This window comes from Boleophthalmus pectinirostris, unplaced genomic scaffold (assembly GCF_026225935.1).
Source record: "Boleophthalmus pectinirostris isolate CB_2022bp ecotype Guang Dong unplaced genomic scaffold, ASM2622593v1 HiC_scaffold_22, whole genome shotgun sequence".
Lineage (NCBI taxonomy): Eukaryota > Metazoa > Chordata > Actinopteri > Gobiiformes > Gobiidae > Boleophthalmus > Boleophthalmus pectinirostris.
In genome coordinates, this window is record NW_026571190.1 from 15145282 (window position 1) to 15172671 (window position 27390).

The 27390-nt window shown below is 37.9% G+C and overlaps 1 protein-coding gene across 1 annotated transcript in view; it reads right to left on the reverse strand.

Moving 5' to 3' along the window:
• The window catches only part of sorcs3a (sortilin related VPS10 domain containing receptor 3a), a 379316-nt gene that overhangs the window by 162043 nt on the left and 189883 nt on the right, over positions 1-27390 (reverse strand). Inside the window, exon 3 of the mRNA XM_020926320.2 lies at positions 11191-11290. Within this exon, the coding sequence (XP_020781979.1) occupies positions 11191-11290 (100 nt within the window). The remainder of the gene's footprint in view (positions 1-11190; positions 11291-27390) is intronic.

A 27390-nucleotide genomic window follows, 5' to 3' on the forward strand; every position in this document is an offset into this window, starting at 1 on the left:
TACTGTAGAATATTCCAGACAATGTAACAAGGGTGAGAAACCAACTGATAGATTACTTGATTAACAGATTGATTATATAATATTCTTTACTTTTCATATGATGCACACTGCAAAAACCAAACAGCACATCTTTAAAAGGAAGGGTAAAATGGGATAAGAAGTTGCGTATATGTTTCATGAATTCTTTCCAAAAACACACAGAGTCTGGGCAGATCCAAAATAAGTGAGAGGGGGTTTCATTTTTCAGTTCGTAAAATGTACAGTTTGTGTCCATTGCCCTTCTAAGATGATTCTGTGATGTAGAAGTTTGCAGCAGATTTCCCTTTGCTTGTTGGTGAAGAGATATTTGTGAGGTAATGTCCGTACATTTTTCCATGGAATATTAATGGAGTCTGGCTGCTAACAGCACACGGGTAGGGCTCCGTTTGGGAGGTGCATTTGTGGCAATAGTGACTCTTTGTCTGCGGTGACTCATTATAAGGCAAGTTTAATTGAAGATGAATCCAAGTTAATTCCTTTGAAAAGTTTTTCAAAGTTTGGTGCGCAGCGTCTTCAGTCACGCCTGCTCAAGCTGCCATCTTCAGATGCTGGCACTGTCCTGCCACTTCCCCAGTTTAGGCTCCTGGCACCACTAATGAAATCACTCTGCATGGATAACCCTGTCGTCATATCACCGAATACATCTCAGAACATCTAATAAGCAAAATGTGAACTAAACCATGTTCAGTGAATACTACTGAGTTTGGAAAATATTGGAATAAATGTATATTTTTGTTTATTAAAATAAACTGGCAAATCCTGGTAGGGACTATACTGTCTTCCCCAAATATTGGTTGTGACATGTCCCCACCGTCCCTGTGCAAACCTACGCCCTTGTAATAACATCACCACAAAGACAAGCTGGCGGAATGTTACACAGTGCATCTTTAAATTATGAACATTTGACTTTATTTTAGTAGATTCAAAGAATGATCTACAAATGGAATATGCATGTATTTCTTAACTCAAGCAATATTTGATTTTGTTTCTGATTTTAAGTGCAAAAAATTGTTGTTTTTAGTATCTCAAGTGTAACATGTATTTTCGTAGTTTAAGTATAAAAATCTTGTTCCATCGGTAGGCCATTTTAGTTGTCAAGTGAAATTTACTCACATCATGATAAAGCTTTCTTATTTTTAGTCAGATTTAGTTTTTGCAGTACATGAGGTGGTATTCAAAGTCTTAAAAAAATATACAGAATAAGTATAAGTAAAATAAGTATAAGGTCGTGTTCATGTTACATAACCGTATTCTTAAATGTTTGAAAATGAGCTGGAGTAAAGGTCAGTTTTCTATTGTTTAGTTGCAATTGTAACTTATTTTCTTGACTTTTCTATGGTACAATTCTCTGTTCTTGGCCTGCCTACATAAAATAAAACTGGCAGAAAATTAAAAATCTTCTCTCTCAGCATAAATTAAAAAAAAAAAGGTTCACAACAACTTGAGAACATGGTACCATTAAAGTTAAAACTATAGTAAATCATGGGATCAATATGGCAAATTTATGAAGCCTTATCTTTAAGAATACATGATAGAAACATTGGGGGATTATAAATGTAGATATCTCTTTCATCTGCTTTCATCCAACCTACTTTTGCCAAATTTGTGCTAGTTTCTATCTTTTGCGAACTATACAGATCCCTGAATCTTTATGAGACCCTTCATATTTAGCTCTTACATTACTGTCAAAACAGGCAGGACTTTAATGAAGTTGTAAAAATAATGCTCTGTTTGTTTAATTCATGCCAGATCCATGAATGTGAATTCTCTATACTTGTGCCCAGGACAACTCAAAGTAATCCATCAAACAGGATTAAATATCTTCAAATCCTAACCTTGACCTTGTAACACTTTCTCAGCTTTTATTTCATTTAAAAAGATACAATTAGAAACCGCTAAAGTCTGACTTCAGTGCCAGCATTCTGGAATATTTCTAAGAACCAGACTCAGAAAATTTAATACAGGTCTGGTTTAAAAGTCTTTTGTGTAGGTGTTTTAACAAAGTATTAAATCATCGGAGACTGCCCAAATCAATAAAGAAAGATGTCTCCATGTAAAATTCAACTGGTAACTACAGAAATATATCCATCTTATGTATTAAAGGGCCCATCTCATGCAAAATCAACTTTTAAGAGCTTTTTACCTTCTAAGAGTGATGCATGGGCCTCGTATATGTAGCCGAAGTGTTTTTTAGATTGATTCAGCATTTTTTTTTAAACAAATTGCAGTGTACTTCTGCCACCTGCCCACGTGACAACGAACTAAAGCTGCTACAACCATGACGCGGCCAGTTACACCTACGACGCGTTTGACATCACATGCGGCTGAACGCGCTGTATCGCCATGATGAATACAAGTTTATTCCTACCGCTATCAGGGTGCACGCCTGTCTCCCCCTCCCTCCCTTCCTCCCTGAGATGGGCGGAGGAAGGGCGGCTCACTCAGAGCCTACGTCACATTTGGGGGCGGAGCCTGTGCTTTCTCAGGATGGGTGGGGGGATGAGCAATAGTGGATCTTTCACAGTTCCTGGTCTGTGACTGCCTCCAAGAAATCAGTAAGATTTCATAACTATTGTGTAATGGATGTTCCAAAACCCAAATTGTGCTTGTATGTGCAGAAGATACATTGTGATAAGAGTTATTTTGCATGAGACGGGCCCTTTAAGTACCATTGTCACCCTTACATTAGGATGTATGTATATAAAGTTACTCATTAAAACTCAAGTCAACATATGCACTTAATGTTAAAAGGCCAGTATTATGATATTTTTTGATCTGTTATAATGTCGTTTCCTCATTTAAAAAAAAAAAAACATACATGAAGTTGTGTTTTGCCTCATTCACACATTTAATCGCACAAACCCTGCATATTTAGACTAAGTTCTTTTCCCAGACAGAAAACACGCTGTTTCACCTCCACTGTGTTTTTAAAATTACACCTTCACTAGAATCATTTGGATAATTTCAGACCTGGAATTTCCCATCTCTGCTAAAGTAAAAGACAGTTGTAAACTTGAAAACTACTACTTCAGGATGTCAAAAGGTTGAACAGAGCATTTTGAAAGAAACTAAACATAACTCCGTGCATGAAATGATGATGATATGACTGTGCCCTGACAAAGATCGTCTTGCTGGTCGAAATGCTTTGGCGTCCCTTCATGTCCCTTCAGTCGGAGTGCCTTGGGTTTGTACCTTGCCCACTTTTACATTTTCAAGTAAGGGCACTTTTCTGTTTAAGACTACCAGTTTAACCCACCACAGAGCTGCTATTTTTTTAACTCTTTTATAACCCAGTGAAGTGCTCTACCTCTTTTCTACATCTGACAACTCCAGGTATGTTTTGATGAGGTAATAACATTCTAACATGGCTTAAAGTTCACAGGAGTCAATTTTACATAACACAGGAACTTTAAAATCAAAATATTAAATTTCGCAAAGTATTCGAATAAAATTGAAATATCTTTGTAAGAAATGATGACGACATTGGTGTATTGAAATGTAAGGTCAAACTGGAACAACTCTTCAAATCTTAACACAAACCTATTGTCTTCGGATGCCCATGGTCCCCACAGCTCCTGAGTTGAATAGTAAGTTTTCTCACTATCTTCATGCTGTTATTTCTGTGTTACTGAGAAAGGACAAACATCCAAGCGTTACGGACGGTTAGGCCTCTTCGAGTGTGAAATTAAACTTCATACTGGGCTATGGGAATCCGACTGCACTCACTACTGCCACATCTGGTCTGACGTGATCAAAGCGCCTTTCATTAAATCTGCCACAACATTACGTCGCGCCGCTCAGTTTAAGCTATGGATTTCTCAAGGTCAAAAAACATGTGTTATTTTGTCATAACAACAACCGAGCGACTGGAGCAGAACTGGATTTAGTGGCATTGTTTCCATGGGTGAAAGAGTCTGTATTTGGAATTGACCTTAATATAGCCATCAAAAAAAGTCAAAATGAAAACAAGAGTATTGATAATGTTCATGGTTAAATAAAGGTAAATAAATAAAGTTAATGTTAATTGCCAAAAATCAAACAAACAAACAAAAAAAACGGTTTAATTTTGGCCTATATTACACACATTTAACTGTTAGAATGTCCCATACCCGGAGTTGTGTTTTGTTTCATTCACACATATTTGAGCAACACTGCATTATAAATTGCTTTACTGTTCATACATTAGAATACCTTTAGCTGTTTGCCTTTTCTTCTTTTTTTTTTTTTTTGTTTTTATCATTTGTTCAGTTCAGATTGTGGCAGGAGCCAAGAAGTTTCAACAAGGCTAAAACAATAACTGTGAAGTTTTGCAATTCCAGGGCTGCAAATTTCTCCGAATGATTCTAGTGAAGGTGAATGAAGTTTAAAAACACAGAAGATGGAACTCTGTGTTGTCAGTTTAAGAGAGAAATACAGCCTAAATATGCAGAATGTGTGTGTTAAACATGTGAATGAAACAAAACACAACTCTAACATTATAACATAGAATAAAATAAATAATTATATATGCCTTTTAAATGTGCTATATTCATTTTAGTCAAATCTTTACCATATTATAAGTGTACTGTGAATTCATGGATAAGTCCAGATAAACAACCTCATTTTACTGTATAATTGTGTCAGATGTTGCATTAAATCAAGTCCTTGCTTAGTGTTAGTTCAGCTCTGTTTGTGCTCTATATCGTTAATGGTATGAATAAATAAGTCATTAAAGGGCCTCTATTACACTGTTTTCTGACCTATGTTATAATGTTTTTTCCTCTTCAAAAATATACCTGGAGTTGTATTTTTGTTTAATTCACACATTTGACACACACATCCTGCATATTCAGGCTCCCTCTTCTCTCAAATGGGAAACACTACTTGTACCTTATGATTATAGGTTTGCAGAAATATCAAAATATCGATATATCATACTGTTTAATGTGATGATACCGTATCGATATTGCAGGTTGCTGTATCAATATATCAGCAAGAGTATTTTTTTGGTATATTTTACAAAATTATTTTGTTTCAGCGCTACAGTTTGGTTACTTTTTTATAGAAAGAAAACCCGTTTATGCAACACATTTGACATTTTCACTGTTTTGTGGATTTAAATATTTGTGTTTCATGTTCACTTTGCACAAGAAGTGGTTTAACAAAGACTTAGTATCACAGCCATGATTTAGCCTTTTTTTTTTTTTTTTTTGATTGAACCGTATGAAATCGATTTGAAATATATTGTGTTGAACTGCACTGAATCAAAAGCGCACTGTATCGAGGTGTGTATCGTATTGTGGCCTATGTATCGAGATATGTAGCGTATCGTGGCCTATGTATCCAGGTATGTATCATATATATGTATCGTGGTATGTGTATGTATGGTATATGTATCGTGGCCTATGTATCCTATGTATGGTATGTATGTATGTATGGTATGTATGTATGTATCAGGTATGTATTGTGGCCTATGTATCGTAGGTATGTATCGTATCGTGGCCTATGTATCGAGGTATGTATCGTATCGTGGCCTATGTATCGTGGTATGTATCGTATATGTGGCGTATCTATGTATCGTAGGTATGTATCGTATCGTGGCCTATGTATCGTAGGTATGTATCGTATTGTGGTCTATGTATCAAGGTATGTATCGTATCGTGGCCTATGTATCGAGGTATGTATCGTATCGTGGCCTATGTATCGAGGTATGTATCGTATTGTGGCCTATGTATCGTGGTATGTATCGTATCGTGGCCTATGTATCGAGGTATGTATTGTATCGTGGTATGTATCGTATCGTGGCCTATGTATCGAGGTATGTATCGTATCGTGGCCTTTGTATCAAGGTATATTTGGTATGGTGGCCTATGTATCGTATCGGCAACTTCTGAATGGTACCCAGACCTACTTATGATGTCATGTGGTAATACCGTAAGTTCTCCACCATGTTTTTAAACTCCTTACACCTTCACTAGGATGATTTCAGCCCAGAATTGTCCATCTATACTGAACAAAATGTAAAAGGTAACTGTTAACTTGAAAACTACCATTACATGACATCACAAGGTGGAACAGAGCATTTTGAGCTTTGGAGATAATATTAAAGGGTTACTCAAACACATGTAAATGAAACAAAACACAAGGTGCAGTATGTTTGTGATGAGGTAACAACATTTTAACATGGCTTAAAATTTGCAATTGTTAATCTTGCGTAATATAGGACCTTTAAATGCACAAACTCAAATACACACTTAAGATAATAAACATTTCCAAACCCTGACCTCCCAGTCACTGCATGTTTGTAACCCTTTAGATTTAATTTTGGCAACAACACGAAGATTACACAAGCAGTAAAGCAGCCTGCTCAGTTTAATTCTAAGGAATGGAATATTACACTGAAATTTCCTTGCACGTCTTAATGGCATCTTCTGCTGCAGCCAACAATAGGAGCTTCCATCATCTTGGCTTAAATGGTCTAAAAGCTTGTCAACTTGAAAAATTACCGCACACAACAGAATTTTTAAGCATAATTGTACAATGCCAAAACACAGAAAACATTGGTGATGGATAAACTAAAAAAACAAGCACATTTCCTCTAATAAATATTGGAGGGCATCTGCTTGCTTTTTCTTATTTTCAGTCTTGGATGTGATAGTGTTTCTCAGATGCTTTGTTCTCTGATTATGGTGCTATTTACAAAGAGGAAACATGGATGTGTCGAAATAAGACAAAGCTAATTTGACATGGTTTGCACCATCCAATCCCAGTGTAATTAGCATCACTATGGTTAAACTAGCTTTGTTTATTCCACAGTATTTCCAATGTTAATGTTGTTGACATACTCTGCTCAGCTATAATATTATCACTAAAAACATTGTACTGCTGGTCAAATTTTTTCATTTTCACACTAAGTTAGGAAAACATAGATGAGCTGCCGAACTGGTCAGAATTACACGGCGGGATTTTCTGTTTAACTGTCAGATTGCAGATTTGATGACCTGTTTTATGGTTCATATCTCTGTAATTACTGGCCCTATCCACATGGAACAAAAGATGGCACAAAGTTCACCAGTTTTATTGTCAGAATAAATAAACAAAAGAGATTTTGTGGTGCAGTTATTCAACCCTTTCTTCCAAAAACAGTCAATCTTCCATTAATTTACATAAGCCCCCCTTTGTTTCTATCAGGCCACTTCCAAATAAAAATACTACAGGAGAACATTAAAGGGCCCATATTCCACTATTATCTGATCTATGTTACAATGTTGTGTTTTGCTTCATTCTTAGTGTTTCTCTCAAACAGAAAACTCTCTGTTCCAACTTGTGATATCATGTAACGCAGGGAGTGCTACGGAAGCCGAGAGGGGTCACAACAAACGCAAATGCTGCAACAAATACAAATACAACACAACAAAAAGCCATAACACATCAAAAAAAGCCACAATGGAAATGACCGCAGGACTCTATTTTAATGCAAACGCCGCAACAAATACAAACGCGAAAAGTTGGAACGGAGAAGTTGGAAACGTAAGTAAAAGTAATTTATTGTTTTATCATTATTCGTTTCACGTTGTAGTTCTTCTTCTTCACTTGCCGCTTGATCGGTCCGTCAAAAAATAGATTCCCGTGGTCACTTCCGTTGTGGCTTTTTAATGTGTTGTGGCTTTTTAATGTTTTGCGGCATTTTAATGTGTTGCGGCATTTGTGTTTATGTTGTGGCGTTTGTATTTGTTGTGGTGTCTGCATTAAAATAGAGTCCCGCGGTCATTTCTGTTGTGGATTTTTTTGGCTTGTTGTGACTTTATGTTGTGTTGTCGCATTTGTATTTGTTGCGGCATTTGCGTTTGTTGTGACCCCTCTCGGCTTCCGTGGAGTGCTCCGCTCCACTGTGTTACACCTTCTTTAGAATCATTTGGATAATTTGCCAAAAAAGTAGCTGTTAACTTTAAAGCAGCCAACAACAGAGCATTTTGAGCTTGGTGATGTAGACAGACTAATAATAAAAGGTTACTCAAACATGTGTGAAGAAAACAAAACACAACTTCAGGTATGTTTTGGAGGAGGTAATATCATTATAGCATGGCTTACAGATCACAAGAGTCAGATTTGACTAATATAGGACCTTTAACTCTTTCCCTTTCACTTTCTCCAAAGTTATCCATAAAATACGCCCACTCCTCATTATTTCTAAAAGTGTGTGCTGCAATCTTTCCATTGCATGTGTTTTGTGTTGTGCTTTTTTTTCCGGAAGTTACAATCGTCACTACTTCGATTAACTTCGGAAAAAAAGGCATCCTTGAATCCTATTGGTCAGCCTTGTATGGGTTGTAGTGGCCCCCACCTATCGCAGCCTCTGTTTACATGTGACAAACTGGAACCGTTTCTAATGGTCATCAAATTACGTCTTTAGTGATATTGCGGAGGTGTCAAAACACATCATTAAGGATACAAGGGGGGTCTTCAAATGTCGTCTTCATGGGGGAAAGAGTTAAGGGAAAAAAGTACCCCAGTAAACCATACATTTCTAAAGATACTCAAGTAAACGTAATTATAACTACCACCCTACCTATAGATTATATTTTTGGGATTTAAGAGAAAACCACAAACCAAACATAACGCGCATTACTCCTGATGAATCCAGTAATGCCTTGTCGACCGTATAGTAGCTCTGAGCTGTGGACAACTGAAATCCACCTTCTGTTCTGCCAGATACTGAGAAATCCATATTGTTCTCCCATATGACCACTCTATTTTCCCCAATCAATTACCTACTTTATCATAAGCAGCCAAAGTAAATACGCCCACTATTTTTCATTAAACTGAATGGTTTCCAAGGAGAAACAGATGGTAAGAAATAGCCAGCATTACTTAACTTAATTCTTCGGAAATAAAATATAAAACTAACTGACAGAAGTCTTTTCACTATAAAGACATGGGCAGATGGCTAGCAGTTGTGTTCCTAAGTAATTTTTGCATCGATTTATCAGTCTTTGTTATAGAATTCAGTGGAGTCATAAAAATAAAAATGAATTTATAGACTTAGATAAAAGTACATTTTTGTATTTTAGAATTCACTTCAAATCCAGATCTTACTGTTCAGTGAAGTGTTGACTCTGAATAAACATCATCAATGGAATAACTAGTGCATACAGTCAAACAAAATATTCTTTCATAATTCTCTGTTGAATGAAACTAAATTGTATATTGTCACTTCAATTAAAAATATTCTTATTAACAGGAAAAAAAAAAAAAAAAACTTTGACTTTTGTACGTTTTAAGCTGTGTTATAATGTTGTTAGCTCCTCTAAAACACACCTGGAGTTGTGTTTTGATTCATTCACACATGTTTGGTTAATCTTTTATTATTAGTCTATCTACATCTCCAGAGCTTAAAATGCTCTGATCCACCTTGTGATGTCATGTAATGGTAGTTTTCAAGAGTTTTGTGACTGAAATAATCCACGATTGTAGTTAAGGTGTATGGAGTTTAAAAACACAGTGGAGCACTTCCTGTATTACCACATGACATCACAAGGTGGAGTATTTTCTGTTTGAGAGAAGAACTCTAAATATGCAAGGTTTGAGTTTAAACATGAAACAAAGCCCAACTCCAGGTAAGTTTTTGATAAGGAAACAACATTATAACATAGATCAGAAAATAGCTCAATATGGGCCCTTTAAAAAAAAAAAAAAAAAAATATATATATATATATATATATATATATATATATATATATAAAACATTTTAAATAGTGGAGGCTTATTGGTTTGCCTAGAGTGTACCAAGTTACAGGTCACATCTATGGAGAGGAAACCCCCACAACAGTAAGACTGCATGTTTTTCAAGGTATTTTAAACAATACAATAATCAGACCACCAGAAGAGTTACAAAACGCATCTTTAAATGAATCCAGTACATCAATTATTCACAGTGAGGAGGCAGGACGATCCAAGCAGGCACTTCTACACACACTATATTTGATTTGATATTAGTCACTGGTGAGGGAATGAATTATTTACATGCTAGGTCCCTGGACTCAAACTGTAGCATTAGCAACTCAACTGACAGGATTTTTTGAGCAGGAGAAACTTAACTTTAAAGAAATAGTTTCTGATTCTTTCAAGTCATTCAAATTAAAGGTCTGTATTCTCTGTTCTATGTTCTATGTTCTATGTAATGTTGTTTTCACATGACAAACATATCTGGAGTTGTGTTTTGTTTCATTCACAAATGTTAAAGGCACACTTCTCTCAAAGTGAAAACACTTTACTACACCTTGTGATGTCATGTGGTAATACAGGACACAGTACCACTGTATTTTTAAATTCCATACACCTTCTTTAGAAGCATTTGGATCATTTCAGAAATGGAATTGCCGATCTCTGCTGAACTAATTATCACGTTCTGACATCACAGTGTGGAACAGAGCATTTTGAGCTTTGGAGATGTCGACAGAATAATAATAAATGATTACACAAACATGTGTGAATGAAACAGAAGACAACTACAGATGTGTTTCTGAGGAAGTAACAACATTCTAACAAGGCCTAAACTCACAAGAGCCAATTATGCGTAACATAGGACCTTTAAAAGTGCACCATGTAACATCTCTAGTGGAGATTCTGCCACCCACTTGTTGTTACTGTTTCACCTAGAATGTTCTAAAATAAGCCAGGCCAGGTTAAAGGTCACATCTTTGGAGAGGCAACCCCACTCACAGCAAAGAATGCATGTTTTTCAAGGTACTTTGAACAATAAAAGCATATGTAATTACTCACTGGATGGGAGGCAAAAAGTCTTGATTGAGGACAGGCGACCGCTGTTGAAACTATTTTGTGCACACAATCCATAGTCTGTCTACAGAGATTGGCAATTCCAGGACTGAAATCATCCAAATCATTCTAATGAACGTGTATGAAGTGTAAAAAAAAAGTGGCGCACTTGCATCCACCACATGACATCACAAGGTATAACAGAGGTTTTTTTTTTTCCCTGTTTGAGAGAAGAACTGAGCTTAAATATGCAGGGTTTCTGTGAACAAAAACAACTCTAGGTATGTTTTTGATGAGGAAACATAACAGAGATCAGAAAATAGCATAATATGGGCCCTTTAACTTGATTTATTTCATGTCATCTTTATAAAACGAAAGTGAGTGATCCGATCTTACCTTTCTCTTGTTGGTTGGGCAAACATAGAGGTAACTCAGCACGGTCTTTGAGCCCACTTTATCATTCATCCGCTCATAAGTGGAGCCATAGTCTGTCGATCTACAAGAAAAAACAAGGAAACACCATTAATTCAAATTCTGTGCATGGCGTGAACAAAGGATTACAACATTTGCACTAAACATCCCCTATGCAAGCAGACAATTCACAATTCATGTTTATTAATATTTATTTGACAGCGATAAATATGTAAACAGAAACATTGTATTCACGGCGGTTGGTATGGGAGAGTATATGGACTCATAGAAGCTTGGAGTGAAACCAATTTACCAGTGGCAGGTTAACCAATCATATGGAGCTGCTAACGCTACAGTACGAGTCCAGGGACCTTGCATGTAAATAATTAATTCCCACACCAGTGACTAATATGAAATAAAATATAACGTGTGTAAAAGCGTCTGGATGTTCCTGCCTCCCCGCTGTAAATAATTGAGGAGTGGGAATGAGCCTGTTAGCCAGACTGGTCCCAGGAAACTGCTTGGATTCATCAGTGTTATAAGTACAGAGCAACTTCAAGTAGAATATCAGAATATACGCCTGATACTAGTCATAGCAGTGATTGGGAATTCAATCCTGATTCTGGCCAAAAGCAACTGCCAGTCATGCTTCTAGTTGGACTATGGGGAAATTGCAGTATTTTTGATGTAAGGACATTGGGTTGCAGTACTTTTGATAGGGACACTGAGGCTACAATCATGATGTATTACAGTAATTTGATGGTTTCAAGCTCTGATCAACCCCATGATGAATAAAGACCACCAGTTTCTGAGGCCACCAATAAAAGAAGGAGAAAAATGTACTGATAGGAAGAGTTGCCAGGTCAACTGAGTCAGTTCTGTTCCATGTTCCTGTCATTAGTCAAAAAATAAATGAAAGCATCTACTAACAAAAAATAAAGGTTCAATGTTCTACTTTTTTTTTTTTTTTTTTTTGCTTAATATTAAAGTTGAATAATGCATTTTATCCATTTTATTTTATTTTTTGGTACTGGGTCTGCTTGTCTCTATGGAGAGTGTTTGCTTTGCCTGGAATGTTCCACAGTATGGCATTAAATTATCTATCTTCATGGATACATTAAAGTGGGCGATATTTAGGGCTGTTGCAATAACCACAAAAATGAATCATCACGGCACTAAGAGGCATGTTGGGCCACCGTGATGACTGCATGTGACCAACATGACCTGACCCAGAGTCCTGCATGGGTCCATTTTTAGAGACTCGCACCCACCCTGACCCGTTAACATTCCACCCGTTACCGCCTGTGCCCATGGTAACCCAGGACTAACCCAGGACTAACCCAGGACTAACCCAGAACTAACCCAGAACTAACCCAGGACTAACCCAGGACTAACCCAGGACTAACCCAGGACTAAGGTGTGCCTGTGTAGACCATCAGGTGACCGCGGGTACCCGACCTGGTGCAGGACTCTGACCCAGGCCTCCACAGTGAGAGCTGGAGAGATGCAGCAGCACTTGTTCCAACACCAAATGTTACTTCTCCCACATTACACATGCTACATCTGTGTGACAACCAAGATACATGTGCATCTGCACAACAAGTGCATCATCAGAGAGTTTTCAGAGCCGCTGGAAATATAGTGATATTATGCATAGTCATGATAGATGTTTTAAAGTTGTTTCCTCATCAAAAACATACCTGGAACAACACAACTTGGAATTGTGTTTTATTTAGACGTTTAACAGACAGATCCTGCATATTTAGGCAGAGTTTTTCTCACAAATAGAAAACACTCTGTTCCACCTTGTGATGTCATGTGGTAACACAGGAAGTGCTCCACTGTGTTTTTAAAATACATACACCTTCACTAGAATCATTTGAATAATTTCAGTCCTGGAATTGCCAATCTTTAATGAACAAAAGGTAAAAAGTAGCTGTTAAATTGAACACTACTGCTTCATGACTTCACAAGGTAGAACAAAACATGCTGAGCCTTGGAGATGTAGACTAATAATAAAGGAATACACAAGCATGTGTGAATGAAACAAAATACAACTCTAGGTATGTGTTTGAAGAGGAAACAGCATTTTAACAACACAAGAGTCAATTTTGCATAATATAAGACCTTTTATTATTATTAAATATGCATATGGTTTTAATGTTTTAAACATGCATTTTCAGGTATTGAATATTTATTTGAGCAGACAACATAAAGAACTGTAGCACACATAGTCACAGTAGCACTTGGATTTTCTCTTCACAAATACATAGTGTATAACCTTGAGCTAGAACATCACAACATTACAGCAGTCTTTCACCTTCTCCATATTTTTCCAAATCAAAGCTGTGTTCATTTTCAGACTTTACGCCTTTTGGCTTCAGAGACACTCATTCTGGCTCTGGTCCCGTTTGTAACTGTGGCGTCTTCATGGTTTTAAGAGAGAGGTTCAGATGATACTTTCAGTGTTAGTCAGGGCCCGCTGCTAGTTCCCCTTCAGTGGAAACAGTCAAATTGCAAAGAGATTTCTTTTTATTCCAATTGAGTCGGTGAATGCCTCAGACCCACAGTGCAGTCGCCATGATTACAAAGCCCAGTAATGAGTTAGACCGCGAAATAAATGGTGCGCAGAGGAAGCCACAGACAGCCGTCGTGTTTTATATTTTGGGAAACCTCAAAAAAGTAGAGTGGTTTATCAGAATGCGGAAAAGAAGAGTAGATGTAACAAAATGTTGGCAAAGTTTGTGAGCATATACAATGTAGTTTACCTGACCAACAAGAACCACACACTCAGACAAAACTTCACAAAGGAGAGTGGATCTGGAGCTGTATCCTGTCTTTCCGATTTTACAGTGTGTGATTGACAGGCACCAATCAGAGAGATGCATGTTCTGTTCACGTCAACAACAAACACGGCTGCTGGTTTGTTTGTTAATCTGTGTGTCTGTTATGCATCAATGACTATTTCTTTGTTTGGTTTTGTAACTTTATGTTGGTTAATGACCATTTGGGAAACAATGCAGTCTGTTCTTGTGATTGAAGGCTTTGCAAAGATAAATTGATTTTTTTTCTATATTTCTATCTTAGGCACAGCATTGTACTTTCTGTAAATTAATGAATTGTTTCTTCAAAACAATTAATGTGTTGCAAAAAGTTCACAATACACTAAAAAGTTTGTGTCAAGCACGTTAGCATGGATATACATAATTCAAGAAATAAATACCCCTGGCTACCCTACATAAAACAAATAATGTTGCAAAATATATTTTTAAAAAAAAGAGAGAGAGTCAAGGTTTCTCAGGAGAACTTTCTTCAGATTGTGCCTTTTTTTTTTTTTGGAGATGATGGATGCTTCCCAAAAGTACATATTTAATCACTACAGGCACTTACAAAGATGTTTATTTTAAAAACATTACTTTGTAAAAATGCTGTTTGTTTTTTTTTTTTCTCCAAGTGAGGTACTCATTGATTTGATTGTTTTGCCTGAAAAACGCTTATCATTGTGAGTGGAGCTGGCAGGGGGCTGTTGCTCTTAATTTTCATCACAATCATCATAGTTTGGGAGAGTTTGTTTAAACTAAAATTTAATTCTTTATTAAATTATCTGAAATGTTACTTAATTCTGCTTTAGGCTACGTTTATATGATGACGGTCTGAAAAGATGACGCAAAAGTGGTGTTGCGTCTTCACTTCTTATTCCGCATTTAGAAGAGCATTTTCAGGAGGAAATGTGCGTGCATACAGTGACGCAAAAGTGTGTGGAATTCAATTGGGTATGTATGCCAGGCGGCTCGGTGGTGACACTAGGTGGTGATGTATGTGATGTAAATGTGCGACGTGAGCAGATCTGACCAGAGTTTTGCGTCTTGGGCAGTGTAGACGGAAACACTACGGTGGAGCATATTCAACTTTTCCACTCTGGAGGGTGGTTTCAGATTTTATTATTTTTAAGCCCCAAAAACTCTGACATCGCCTAAACGAAAGGAACTTCCAATAAAATATTTTGTTGTTTTTTACCCACAAGCGTTCTCGTGTAAACAGGTCCTTAATCACCATTTAGAACAGCCTTATACATAGTTTAGCCTAATAATTTAGACCTGATTAAGTCCAGGTTTAGATCTGGAGGTACTTGAAAAGCTGATCTTCGATGGGAAGTCTGAGACCGTTGGTTCAGCAATTACAGTAGTCTCTATAGTTTCTCAGTAAAATGACTTCACTCCAAAATGCTTACTAAATTCAGCCTAGGGATGGAAATGCTAACTTAACCTCATACAGTTATTAAAATGCATGAAAATGATATTCTGGGAGAAGCTGTGATCCTAAGAGTCCTGCGGTGAACTCAGCTGCTGTCACCCCTCCTAGGGCAGCTCTATAAATAACACAGGACTATATGTAATCTAGCTATGACATGCATCCACCCTTCCTCATCACTTAGTCAGCCTAATGCACTGGCCCCAGAGTCTGCAGCGATATGTGTGGCCCTGCTTGACTCCTGTGCACCCGGCCGAACTTTCACACCGTCTGCACACCAGCGCTGATCGATACAAGAAGTCAGAGCAGCAGATTTTATTGGAGATGTCCGAAAGACAAACTGGCGGCCCATAATTTGTGTTTCGGACTTTTCATGCTCAAATTTTTGTCCGTTTTATTCAAGAGAAATGTAAAGATGATGTGTAACCACAGATGTCGGAGGAACAGTTGCAGTTTGGGATGAAAGATATATGTTTTGTAATCAGTGTTTATGGTTCAAAATCATATGTTATTCATGCTGTTGTTGTGCCTTTGGGCAGGATGATTTACCCATCTTGCCTGTGTATAATTGTGATCTAAATGAACATGTCAGCGCGTATGGCAGAGGTACTGGTTGAATGACGGATAAAAGAACTGAATGTATGTATTATTTATTTGATAGGGACAGTGCATATTAATGAACATCTATAATTACAATGTACATATGTCAGTTTATGGCAGAAAAAAAGAGAATGTCTGTCTGTTGTCCCTGGGCAGAATTCAAATTACAGTGTACAATGTTCGACAAGTATGACATGATATGAGACACTATTTACTGTAGGAAAGCAAATTACACTTTAAGGGCTTAACATATCAGTGTTTGACTGCGTTCTTAACAGCTAAACATGTTAAAAGTGGACCAAAAACTTGATGCAATTTCTCACAGAGACACAAAAGACGACACAGCTCAATTTTGCTCCTATGAGTGAATGAATATGGAAACTGTGTTTATTGACAACATGCGCAAAAGTTGAAGAAGGAGAAATGCAAATGCAGTTGTTTACCAGGTGCTTGTCAGATTTATTACAGCTACGAGAGCAAAAACTGTGTGATTAAACACTACGTTGGATGTACATGAGCAAACTCATGCACGGGAGAGCTGCATAGGTGGAGTTTGCGGGGGTCAGGGGTGGCACTTACCCCCAATAAAACAAAAGGATTGTATGAAATAAATATGAATCCTGGTCTGAATCAGGACTAAACTAGGACTAAACCAGGATTAATCTTGACTTGAGAGAGAAAGTGAGAGAACCCCAAGCCTGTGGAGCAGGGTGTCCATAAAGTGCGATCGAGCGACAGCTGCTCTTAGTTCTGTGGGCGCAGAGCTCTGAGATGGTCCTTTCTCCTTTGGTCACCCGACAGTCTACACGGGCGCACCTCCGGGCCTGTCCCGACACTTAGCCCCGGTTCAATTCTGATTTCGTCCTGTTTCAGTCCTGGTTCCGTCCTGGTTCAGTCCTTGTCCCTCATGTCGCAGGTCACTATAGAACAGTACTGGAGATTTAATGAGGTGGGTGCAGGTTGTTTTCACCATTGCCAATAGCTCTGGTTTGACATTTAAGTTATAGCTATTTTATATGTATTATGTTATTATGCCTCGTGTCGTACCACAGCCACTACACCCCTGATCATGTGTGATGCTCTGTGAAGTTTGGCTCTATGGGAGGCTTATGAACAGTACTGTTGTATGTGTCATAGCATTATAACTATTCTCTGTAATGTCACAGAAGAGTTATAATGCACAGCGGTGTGGACAGTAAAGCCATAATTTCATTTTACAGTACAGGGCAAGGAGTTTACTTATTGTGCACATGGCAATACGCACTTTAAATCTTAACTCTTCTTGAACCTTGATGAAAATGTTTGCCCCCCCAGTGCAAGTCAAACTCCGCCTGTGGGTAGCTGCTGCAATCTCTGCCGCTATAGGGCTTTTGATAGTGATTTTAAATGCTTAAAATGACCAACTAGGACAGATAAGAACATGTTGTTTTCTAAGCAGTAGTACTAACATAAACGTTTTACCTGCAACACCTTAACACTCTTTCCCACTTCAAGTCTTCCACTGAATCCAGGGTCTTCAGCTGTCCATTAAATCAAACTTTCACGTGTCTGTCTCATGTGCTAAAGGAGTCCAGTGGCCTGCATATTGTACAAGAATCCAGGGTGAGGTGTGATCCGCGTCCCTGGTCCTGCACCGCTCCGATACCACAGCCGTGCGTTTGTGTATATCCACGTTCAGTTGAGTCCAAAGCATAAAGGCTTCATCAGATGCTCCCCAATCCAAACGCTATACAAAAAACATGTTCGGCAGTGGGGGCAAACCTTAGTTCAACAGTTCAACAGCCCAAAGGAGCAGAGGCACGCAAACTTTTCATACGATGAATATTCTCATTTACATGTCGGATTTGCAGCAGAAATAATAGACCCACTTCCAAAAAGTATAGTACACACAACACACTCACATATAGCACAAACTAGTTTTCAATTTTTACTCACAGTTTCGCACATGGAATGATAACTAGGGCCTAAACTGTTTATTTTTGTCGTCAATTAAAGTGCGTCTGCTATAATGTAAAAGGTAAGAAGACAATATGCCGAGAAATTGACCCATCTTTATAATTCGGTGATCACAACACAGTGAAATCCAATGGCATTCAACTGTGCACAAATTCTATCAACAAATACGATTTTGTTTCAACGCAATTATCACGACACAATAACTCACACGCGCTGAAGCATATCTGATCTTTGTCGATGTGGAAACAAAGCAGGCCTAAGAATGGTCTCATTTGTTGATAAAAATTGTGTGGCGTAACCTTCACTTGTGTAATCTAATAAGCGTAATGAACGTCTGCAGTGGAACCATTGTATCATAATTAGCATTTGATTAGCATGTTTACCCAAGCTGTGCTATTCAGTCACTAGCATGTGTTTAATTGATCTGTTCTCCACTAATTTCCTCACAACTGGTGGCATCCACGGAGACACTCTTGTTTTGTCTGGCCATCGGCAGGAGGGAGAAATGTAGGCCATGTTTTCCACATTGATAAAATGTACTTAGTCTCACACCAGGTCTGAAAAAGTCAGCTCTTGGGGTGCTTAATCAACACTTTGTTTACAATTCAATTCCATGTGGTTATTCATGAGTTTCAGCTTCATTTTAGGACTTTTCATTATTCAAAATGTTTTCATTAATTTGTATTTCAGTTGTTAATTGTCATGCCAGCAGTCCTACATTTTCATCATTCTGAAATCCATGGCTGCAGTGATCCATGGGTTTAGGCTGTAGTACGTACAGTATAGTTGGAATTTTGCCAACCTTACCTTTGAGAAATTGAATCTAGCTTTGAACATTTGATATCTCTCTCCACTCTAAACCTGTTTTGTGCTTTCATCTGTCAGACTACAGGGCAAAATACAGAAACATGTTGGACTTTCCTGCATTTTGGGGACACACTGCATTCATTGCAAAGCTGTTGATCTAATATAGAAGGATCAACCTGCCCTACACAGCCCTGCAAAAGGAAAAGAAGCAACTCCGTTTGACTAAATCCATGGACTTATATTCCAACACGGGTTTAAGTAAAAAGTAAACAATGATAAGCAATGTGTTACGCTGTTTTAATGCAACTGTATATTGTACAAAAAAGTGGACTAAGAGAATGTGACGTCACATTTAGCATTCAGTTTCAGTCAAATGAAGCTCCCAGAGGCCGGCGGTTATGGAATTCATTTGGAGCCGAATTCTGTATTAGCAAAAGAAACTGGTTTACAGACACATCAGTGAAATAAAGACACTAGGATTACGTAGAGCAGGGTAAAACGGACATTTTAAGACCAAAAAAAGGAACCTGAAAGCAATTGTGGAGAGAGGGGCGATGTTTTTTTCAGTACAAAGTGAATTGAATTGGCTCACTTCCTATTTGGAATGTGGCACCTAGTAGGTTCACTATGTCCATTTATATATAGTCTATGCATGGTTAAAACTAACAGACTGCCCCACGCTGTATAATGCTTACTTACACCATACAGTCCGTACAGTCAAATTGTGAACAACTGTTTTTCCAATTGGCTCTTGAACCTTTGTTGTTATTTTCTTCAGCTTTTTCGAATTGCACCTTTCTAAAACACCATTGTGAAACTAATATTACGTTGAACAAGACTATACTTGCTACACCTGGGCTTGTCGGACGTGTTGAACTCACAGATTGGTATAATTTAGTGCAATACAGCCCACCTCTGTTACCATTTATGTGGAGTTACAGCTTTATTGCCTCACGGTGAAAGGCAGAAAATGCGCTTGTGTCTAGATTTGTCTGCAGGTGTCACGTCAAATCAGCGAGAAGCAGCGTGAAATCGATTTCAAACACTCACAATGCAACAGCGGGATCTCCATTTTAAAGAGCTGGATTATGTAACAAACTCAATCTTCAATGGTAAATAGCAGTAACCTCTAGTGTCAACAAGCGCTACATCTATCTACCTGTGCTTTTCTCATAAGTAGCATAAATATAAATATAAATCCATAACTTTATATGGATTTAAACATTCACTGTGAAACTTTTATGGCTGAGTGTATGCTACCGTTCCTTGAAGTGAGATGAACCCACCTACTGAAAGTATGTTTTTTTTTTTGAAAGACTCAAATGTAATGTGGTTGCCTGACCATCTAGTCCCTTCTACATTTTGTTCGAATCCAGAAGGGACTGGAATCGGACCGTAGAGCATGAAATCTTCTGTCCAAACATAAGACGATCCAACCACAGCAGCTAATTTGTAACACGTCTCTCAAATGCAGAAGACATCTCCTGTTGTATCATTCAGAACTAAATATATAACAAATTTTACCTGAGATAAGTGCTATAGAAGTTTGATTCTTTGATAGATGATTGTGAGAAAATCCACTCTGTTTCTCAGTCCTTTGTGTTGTTTTTTTTTCCCTCCTTTTTTTTTTTTAACGTGTAAACAGCCAAGTTTGATTTTGACGTGAGTGAAGCGTGTGTCTCTCTGGCTACGTTCAGACTGCAGGGCTTAATGCTCAATTCCGATTTTTTTGTGAGATCCAATGTTTTTGCGAGGTCGTTCACATTTCCAATTAAATGCGACTTGTATGTGATCTCCAGTGTGAACAGTGTCCTGCATGCTCAATGGAGGACACGATGACGGCAACCACAGCGAGCGTGCTCTGTGTTTACGGAAGTTGTCCAAACATGGATGTGAGCATTGAGTACCTGGCGATTTTAAAGTTCCTCTCATACTGGAGTCAGAATATGTACAATTTACTTGTTTTAAGGAGGAGATTGAGAAGGATGAGGTTTTTGGCCGTGGCATTTTGTGGGGCAGCGGCAGCAACGTCCATTGAAAGGAACGTGTGGATGCGGAGACGTAGCCAAGAGTGGTGAGTGGCGATGCGCTTCACTTCAGTGACACGGAGTTCATTAACAATTTTTGCCTACTTCAGTGCAGAATAGTGACGTTTGCGGCTTGTTGATCATGTGTAGGTCGGATGAATGCGCTTTGGCCTTTCAGACTGAAGTCGCATGTCAAAAGATCAGATATGTATCGGTTTTAGGATCACATATCCAAGTGGCCTGGGTCGCATTTGAAAAAATCGGATCTGTGTCATTAAAAGATCAGATACAGGTCACATAGGGGCCAAAAAATTGGATTTGGGTCACTTCAGGCTGCAGTCTGAACATAGCCTCTGAATGGTTAAGCTAACTGTCAATCACACAATTTAAAAATCAGGGAAACAGGATACAGCTCCAGACCCATTTGTGTTTGTAAAGTTTTATCAAAGTTACATAGTGGACTTTTAAGAGAAAGAGAGTTCAATTTTACATTATTTTGTCATAATAAAATATCTGGCATAAAACCCGATAATCCACTCAACAATACACTGCATTTTCAGATTTGTTGTTGAGACTCTAGAAAACAAACCTTTGTATCTCAGTAAATCATATATTTTCTGCAGCCAACAAATGTGCTTTTTATTGTGGCAAAATCAAATAACTCAGAAAGAAAAATCCCTGAAATTGCCTTAGTGCATGTGTGTGAGGGCTTGCCAGATGGCGGACAGTGTAGCAGAACGCTCCAGCGGCGTAACACGACTGACCACGCTCTCCCCAGACTCTGCCTCTCACTTCAAAGACTTAAAGAATGAAACTACCAAACACATGGCAGAGTTTTCTTTGGACAAACATCCAATGTTCCAGAATACACGCTACTGCAATAATTTATGAAAATGTGCATCTCCTCCTGTGACCGACAGATGTATTAACCAATCAGGAACCTGCATGGTCTGTCCATATCAAAACAAATATGGCTGCTTATGAGGAAAAAAGAGAAAAAGAAGAAAGAGAAGTTTGATGTTGTTGTTAATCTGCAGTGAGAGAAGTTTGATTATGTTCAAGGTGATGGGTGACCGATGAGCTCCTTCATTTCACATGCGTCACTGAAATAAACTGCTTACATGTGTTTGAGTCTGTTCGAAGGAGTGGTGACAAAAATATGAATATGGTACGAAAATACAAAGATATATCATCATCAGGCCATTGAACTATGGGGAATTGAAGAGTGACTATATATTCCTGTGTGAGACAAATGCCTGCTTTTTGTTCTCTCTGCGGTGTGTCTGGAGCATAGATTGTTTAAATGGACATAGCTAACCTGCTAGACCCTGCGTTCCAAATAAGAATTGAGCACGGGCTCGCTTCCAGCTCCATCGACTCAAATTCACTTTGTACTGAAAAAGCGTCTCTCGTCCCTCTCTTTGTGATTGCTGCTGTCAGGCTTCTCATTTTGGTCTTAAAATGTTCATATTAACCTGTTCTACATAATTCTGGTGTTTTTATTTACCTATTTTGTCAGTAAATTTATTCCTACTCCTAATATAGAACCCGAACACTATGGGTGATGTCACACTCCCTTAGTCCCCTTTCTTTATCCAGTCTATGGTGTGGAGTATGGAGCTTTATTTTGGTGCAGGTGTAGATTACTCTAACGCCTGGTGTACACTGACTGCAGGTGCAGTGCGGTTTGGGACATGGGCGGGTCCTGCAAGACCAAGAAAGTCATTAAAATCAGCAGCACCCTGCGAAAGGAATCCAGGCCTGCGGAAAGATTCCACAAGAAGTCTATTCTTGCTGGATAATGCAACAGTCTCTGGCATCAAGCTGACAGAATCACATGAGCAAAACAGGAAATCAGACACGCAGGATAGATCTGGTGTATTTTAAGAATAAAATATCCTTGCCCACTCATTGCAAATGTACTTGCCCATTGTAGATAGTCAAAAGCACAAGAAAGTGGTCATAATGTGAAATTCTGCTGTTGGCTTCTTGTACATGCTAATCTATCACATGAACTCCTGACCAGAGAGTGAATCTCCGTGAATATGTTGTCTTAAGAGCGCAGTTTCCACACTCTGCCCACAGCCTGCCGCGACTGTGCAGGAACAGAGATCACAGACAGTGGGCCATACACGTCGTAGTAAAACCTCCAAGCACCACCCCTGTAGTCAGTGTATACCGGGGTAAAACAGCTTAGTCATAAAGAGAGAGAACTTATGAAACCTGTTAATGTAACTAACAAAAACTAAAACTACATAAAAAGTCATTATTAGAAAGAAAACTGTGACTAAATCTCTGAATATTTCCCTGAGCTGCTCTCTTTTTATTATCCGCAATTAACGGGTAGAAAATTGTGCAGGCTGCAATTATGTATGCTATAAAATTTCCTTTGCAGACTTTCTCCGGGGGGTCCTATTGCATATACACTCTGCTAAATATGTAGCTTAAAATTTTTAAATAATAAAATTATGGAAAAATAACTTACTGAAATGCATGTTTCTTGTATTAGATTAGACTTGCTAAATTTCTCTGAGTTAAATCAACAAGCTGCGATGCGACTGCTGTTAACATTTTGGGCTATGCAAAAATAAACCGAATGAAAAGAAAAAAATCACATGTAAAAGTGTGAATATTTGTCAGAAAAGTGATATTTTTTCCAAAAGTACTACTTGTTAATTAATGATAAACACTCACACACATTAATTAAAGGGCCCATATTACACTGTTCTGAGTTATGTTATAATGTCTCCTCATCAAGAAAATATCTGGAGTTGTGTTTTGTTTCTTTCACACATTTAACTCACAAACCCTGTATATTTACGCTGAGTTCTTCTTTCAGACTGAGAACACTCCTGTTCCACCTTGTGATGTCAGGTGGTAATATGGGAAGTGCTCCCCTTTGTTTTTAAACTCCACACTCCTTTACTAGAATAATCTAAATGATTTCAACCCTGGAATTGCCAATCTCAAGTGAACTTAAGATAAAAGGTAGCAGTTAACTTGAAAACTACCATTTCATCCCATCACAAAATGGAAGAGAGCCTTTGAGCCTTGGGGATGTAGATAGGCTAATAAAAAAAGGTTATTTAAACCCGTGGGAATGAAATAAACTCCAGGTATGTTTTTGATGAGGTAACAACATTATAACATTGCTTAAACCTTACAAGACCCAACTTTGTATAATATAGGACACTCATTTACCGCTGCACACACTGAGAGCTCAAAGAGAACTTCCTGCTCCGACAGTTCAGTAGAGTGGACAAGACTACAGTTAAAGGTGATCTTGTTGGACCACTTCTGCACTGGACTGAGAAATATCCCGAGCTCACATGAACCCAGCACACAGGTCAAAGGTCTCGCTGTCTTCATGGATCACAGGCTGCGTTTGTCTCAAAGGCAGAGTCCAGTCCAAAGTCCAGACCATGACTAAAGCAATCCCCCAAAGCCATAGGTCCCAGACATTAGGCCTCTCCTGGGCATGAACCAGTCAGATGAGACATCACTACAACAGGGCCTACAGTCAGAGCGCTGGGCTGAGACATGAGAATAATACTACTACTTTGAATTAGGGGTGTCAAATTATCGCATTAATTGCGATTAATTAATTACAGTCATATTTAGCGCGTTATGTTTTTTAATCGCGTTAATCTCATTTTTAATCTCTAACTTTAGTGTTTCTGTATGCGAGTTGCTTTATTATAAAACCTGTTTTTATGTGTTGTTGGGACAATAACACACACACACACAAACCACATTTATACATTTTTTTATTTCGGTAATTCCTCTCATTGCCGGAAAGCCACACAAAACGCGCGCAGTAAGAGCGATGTAAACGTCATGTTAACGTTGGCGGCGGCGTCAGTCGCACAAGTGGACGAGGTCGAAGAGCCAGTAGAACAGAGCAGCAGTGCACAGGGAAAAACACATTTGTGTCTTGGAAATTATTCTCCCGACGTGAAATATAAAAGAAAATAACTAATATAATATCGCCTACAACTTAAATGTCACTGGTGAAAACAACCTGCATAGGCTCATGATGTCTGCACTACTGTCCTATAGTGACCTGCCACATGAGGGGACACGCACACAAACACACAAACAAACACACACAAACACACACACAAACAAACACACAAACACAACACAAACACACAAACACAAACACACACCTTCATCATCGTCATTAACCTGAGAACGCGCGGACCACGTTTCCTTCCGTAGACACTGCGTGGACACCGACGTGCTCCCGTGAGCCGCGTGTGGATCGTGTTTTCTCGCGTACGCGGCGTAAACCGCGCTTCCTCCTGTGAGCCTCTAAACCAGAACTAACACCAAGACTAAAACCAGGACTTATCCATTCCAGGACTAAACTAGGACTAAACTAGGACTAAAGCAGGTCTAAACCAGGACTAAAACCAGGACTAAAAAAACCAGTGATCTCATATATAAAGCATTTCTCTATCAATAATATTTTTGAATATGGTTAAGGAAAGACTGGACTTTTTATTGTCTTTAAGTAGACAAAAGTTATTATGTTCAGATTTCCTCGTCTTTGCTACTTTACAGCAAACAGTTTCTTATTCATGGAGACTTGGGCTCAACTGCCAATTTGGAGAGATTTGTTAAACAATAAATGACTTTTATAAAGTCACTTTTTTTGTTCTATATCAGTCTTTTGATCTGCCACAATAATGTAATAATGAATTTAAATGAAAATACCTCAAATTGAAGCTTTTCTCAGCAATTTTTAGGTGAGATTAAAATTAGATTAATTAGATTAATTAATTACAGATCATAATTAATTAATCTCTCAATTTTTTTAATCGCATGACAGCACTACTTTGAATACTTTGAAGTAGAAATAGGACAAATAAGTTCTTCTCTCAAACAAAAAACACTCCTTGATGTCATGTTGTAATGTAGGGAGTTTTTCATTGTGTTTTAAACACCAGGCATCTTGACTAGAATCATTTGGATAATGCCAGTCCTGGAACTGACAGTCTCTACTGAACTAAAGGTAAAAGGTAACTGAGGCTACGTTTACACATTTCTGGGTTGAGAAATGAATATTTCCCTGCCTCTGTTTTACAAAATGACATCATGTACATAGCATCGTTTTCAAAAAAGTTTTCGTTTACACCAGCTCACATAAATATGCCATCAAGCTTCATCATAACTATGCCAGAGATTCAAACCTGTACCATTTATTTCATTACAGTTGTAAGTATTACTCAAAAATACCTTGAAAAATGTGCATTACTGTGCGGGGGTGCCTCTCTACACATACGTTAAAAAAGTGGCAAAATTGCTGACCTCCAAGCCTCATTCGTCCCTGGTCATGGATATGATACATCAGCTGTGTGTGCAAAAGAAACGCATGAAAAGTGTTTGCACCAAAAGAAATGTAACTGCTGCTCCATCATCATCATCATCATAGCAAAAAGGAAACATTGGTCACACTTTTGGCACATCAGTTGCCTAAAACTCTGTTTATCTCACTTTGCATGTGAAAGCCAAACCGAAATATTTCAGTTTTAAAAAATATCTGTGTACGTGTAAATGGGGCCTGAAATTACTGCTTTATGACATTACAAGGTGCAACAGAGCATGTTTACATGTTGGAGGTGTGGACGGGTTAATGATAAAGAGTTACTCAAACGTGTGTGAATGAAACAAAACACAATATGTTTTTGTTGCGGTAATAACACCATAACATGGCTCAAAACTCTGCTTTACATAATATAGGCCCTAGGTTTTAGTCGCAACAATAGTTAAGGAGAAACAGCGTATATGAAATAGAAATAGCAAAAATGCTTTTTAAATCATCTGCACTGTAGCAATCAATTTAAATACTGAATTCAAGAAACATTAATTGTAATAAAACAATATATATTTCCCCACATAAAATGTCATAAGCAAAGATATAAGAACATAGTATTGTCTCTACATCAGGTGCATCTAAACAGCTTGTCTATCTTATCTAGTAGTACTAGAAGTAGCAGTAGTAATAGTAGTAGTAATAGTGGTATTAAAAATATTCTTACATGAATTTTTGCCAAGATTATAATGTCATATTTCATCATAATGGTTTTATTTCCTCTTAACAGCCAAATAAAAAGCCTTAAGTGCTTCAAGTAGAATGTGATTAGGAATAAAGCACTACAAAAAGGATCTGTCAGAGAAATTACAAAACTGATTTGACAGACTGATTGCAGGTAAGCATTTGAAAAGTCTTCAATTTTACTTTCGGGGTTTGATCATGATGAATAGGTATTTAAATGAGTTAACACACCATTTTGAGTAAGAGTAGCACAGCATCCTAATTTTTCCAATACTTTTTACTTAATCTGTAATATAATCTCACCACTGAACACTATACATTATTTTCATATTCTCTGATCTACTAGTAGGTTATAAAACTGTCACAAGCATATCTTGAGTTTTGTTTTGTTTTATTCACACATGTTTAACACACAAGCCCTGCATATTTATATTCTTCTCTCAAACAGAAAACATGACACCAATTTGTGATGTCATGTGGTAA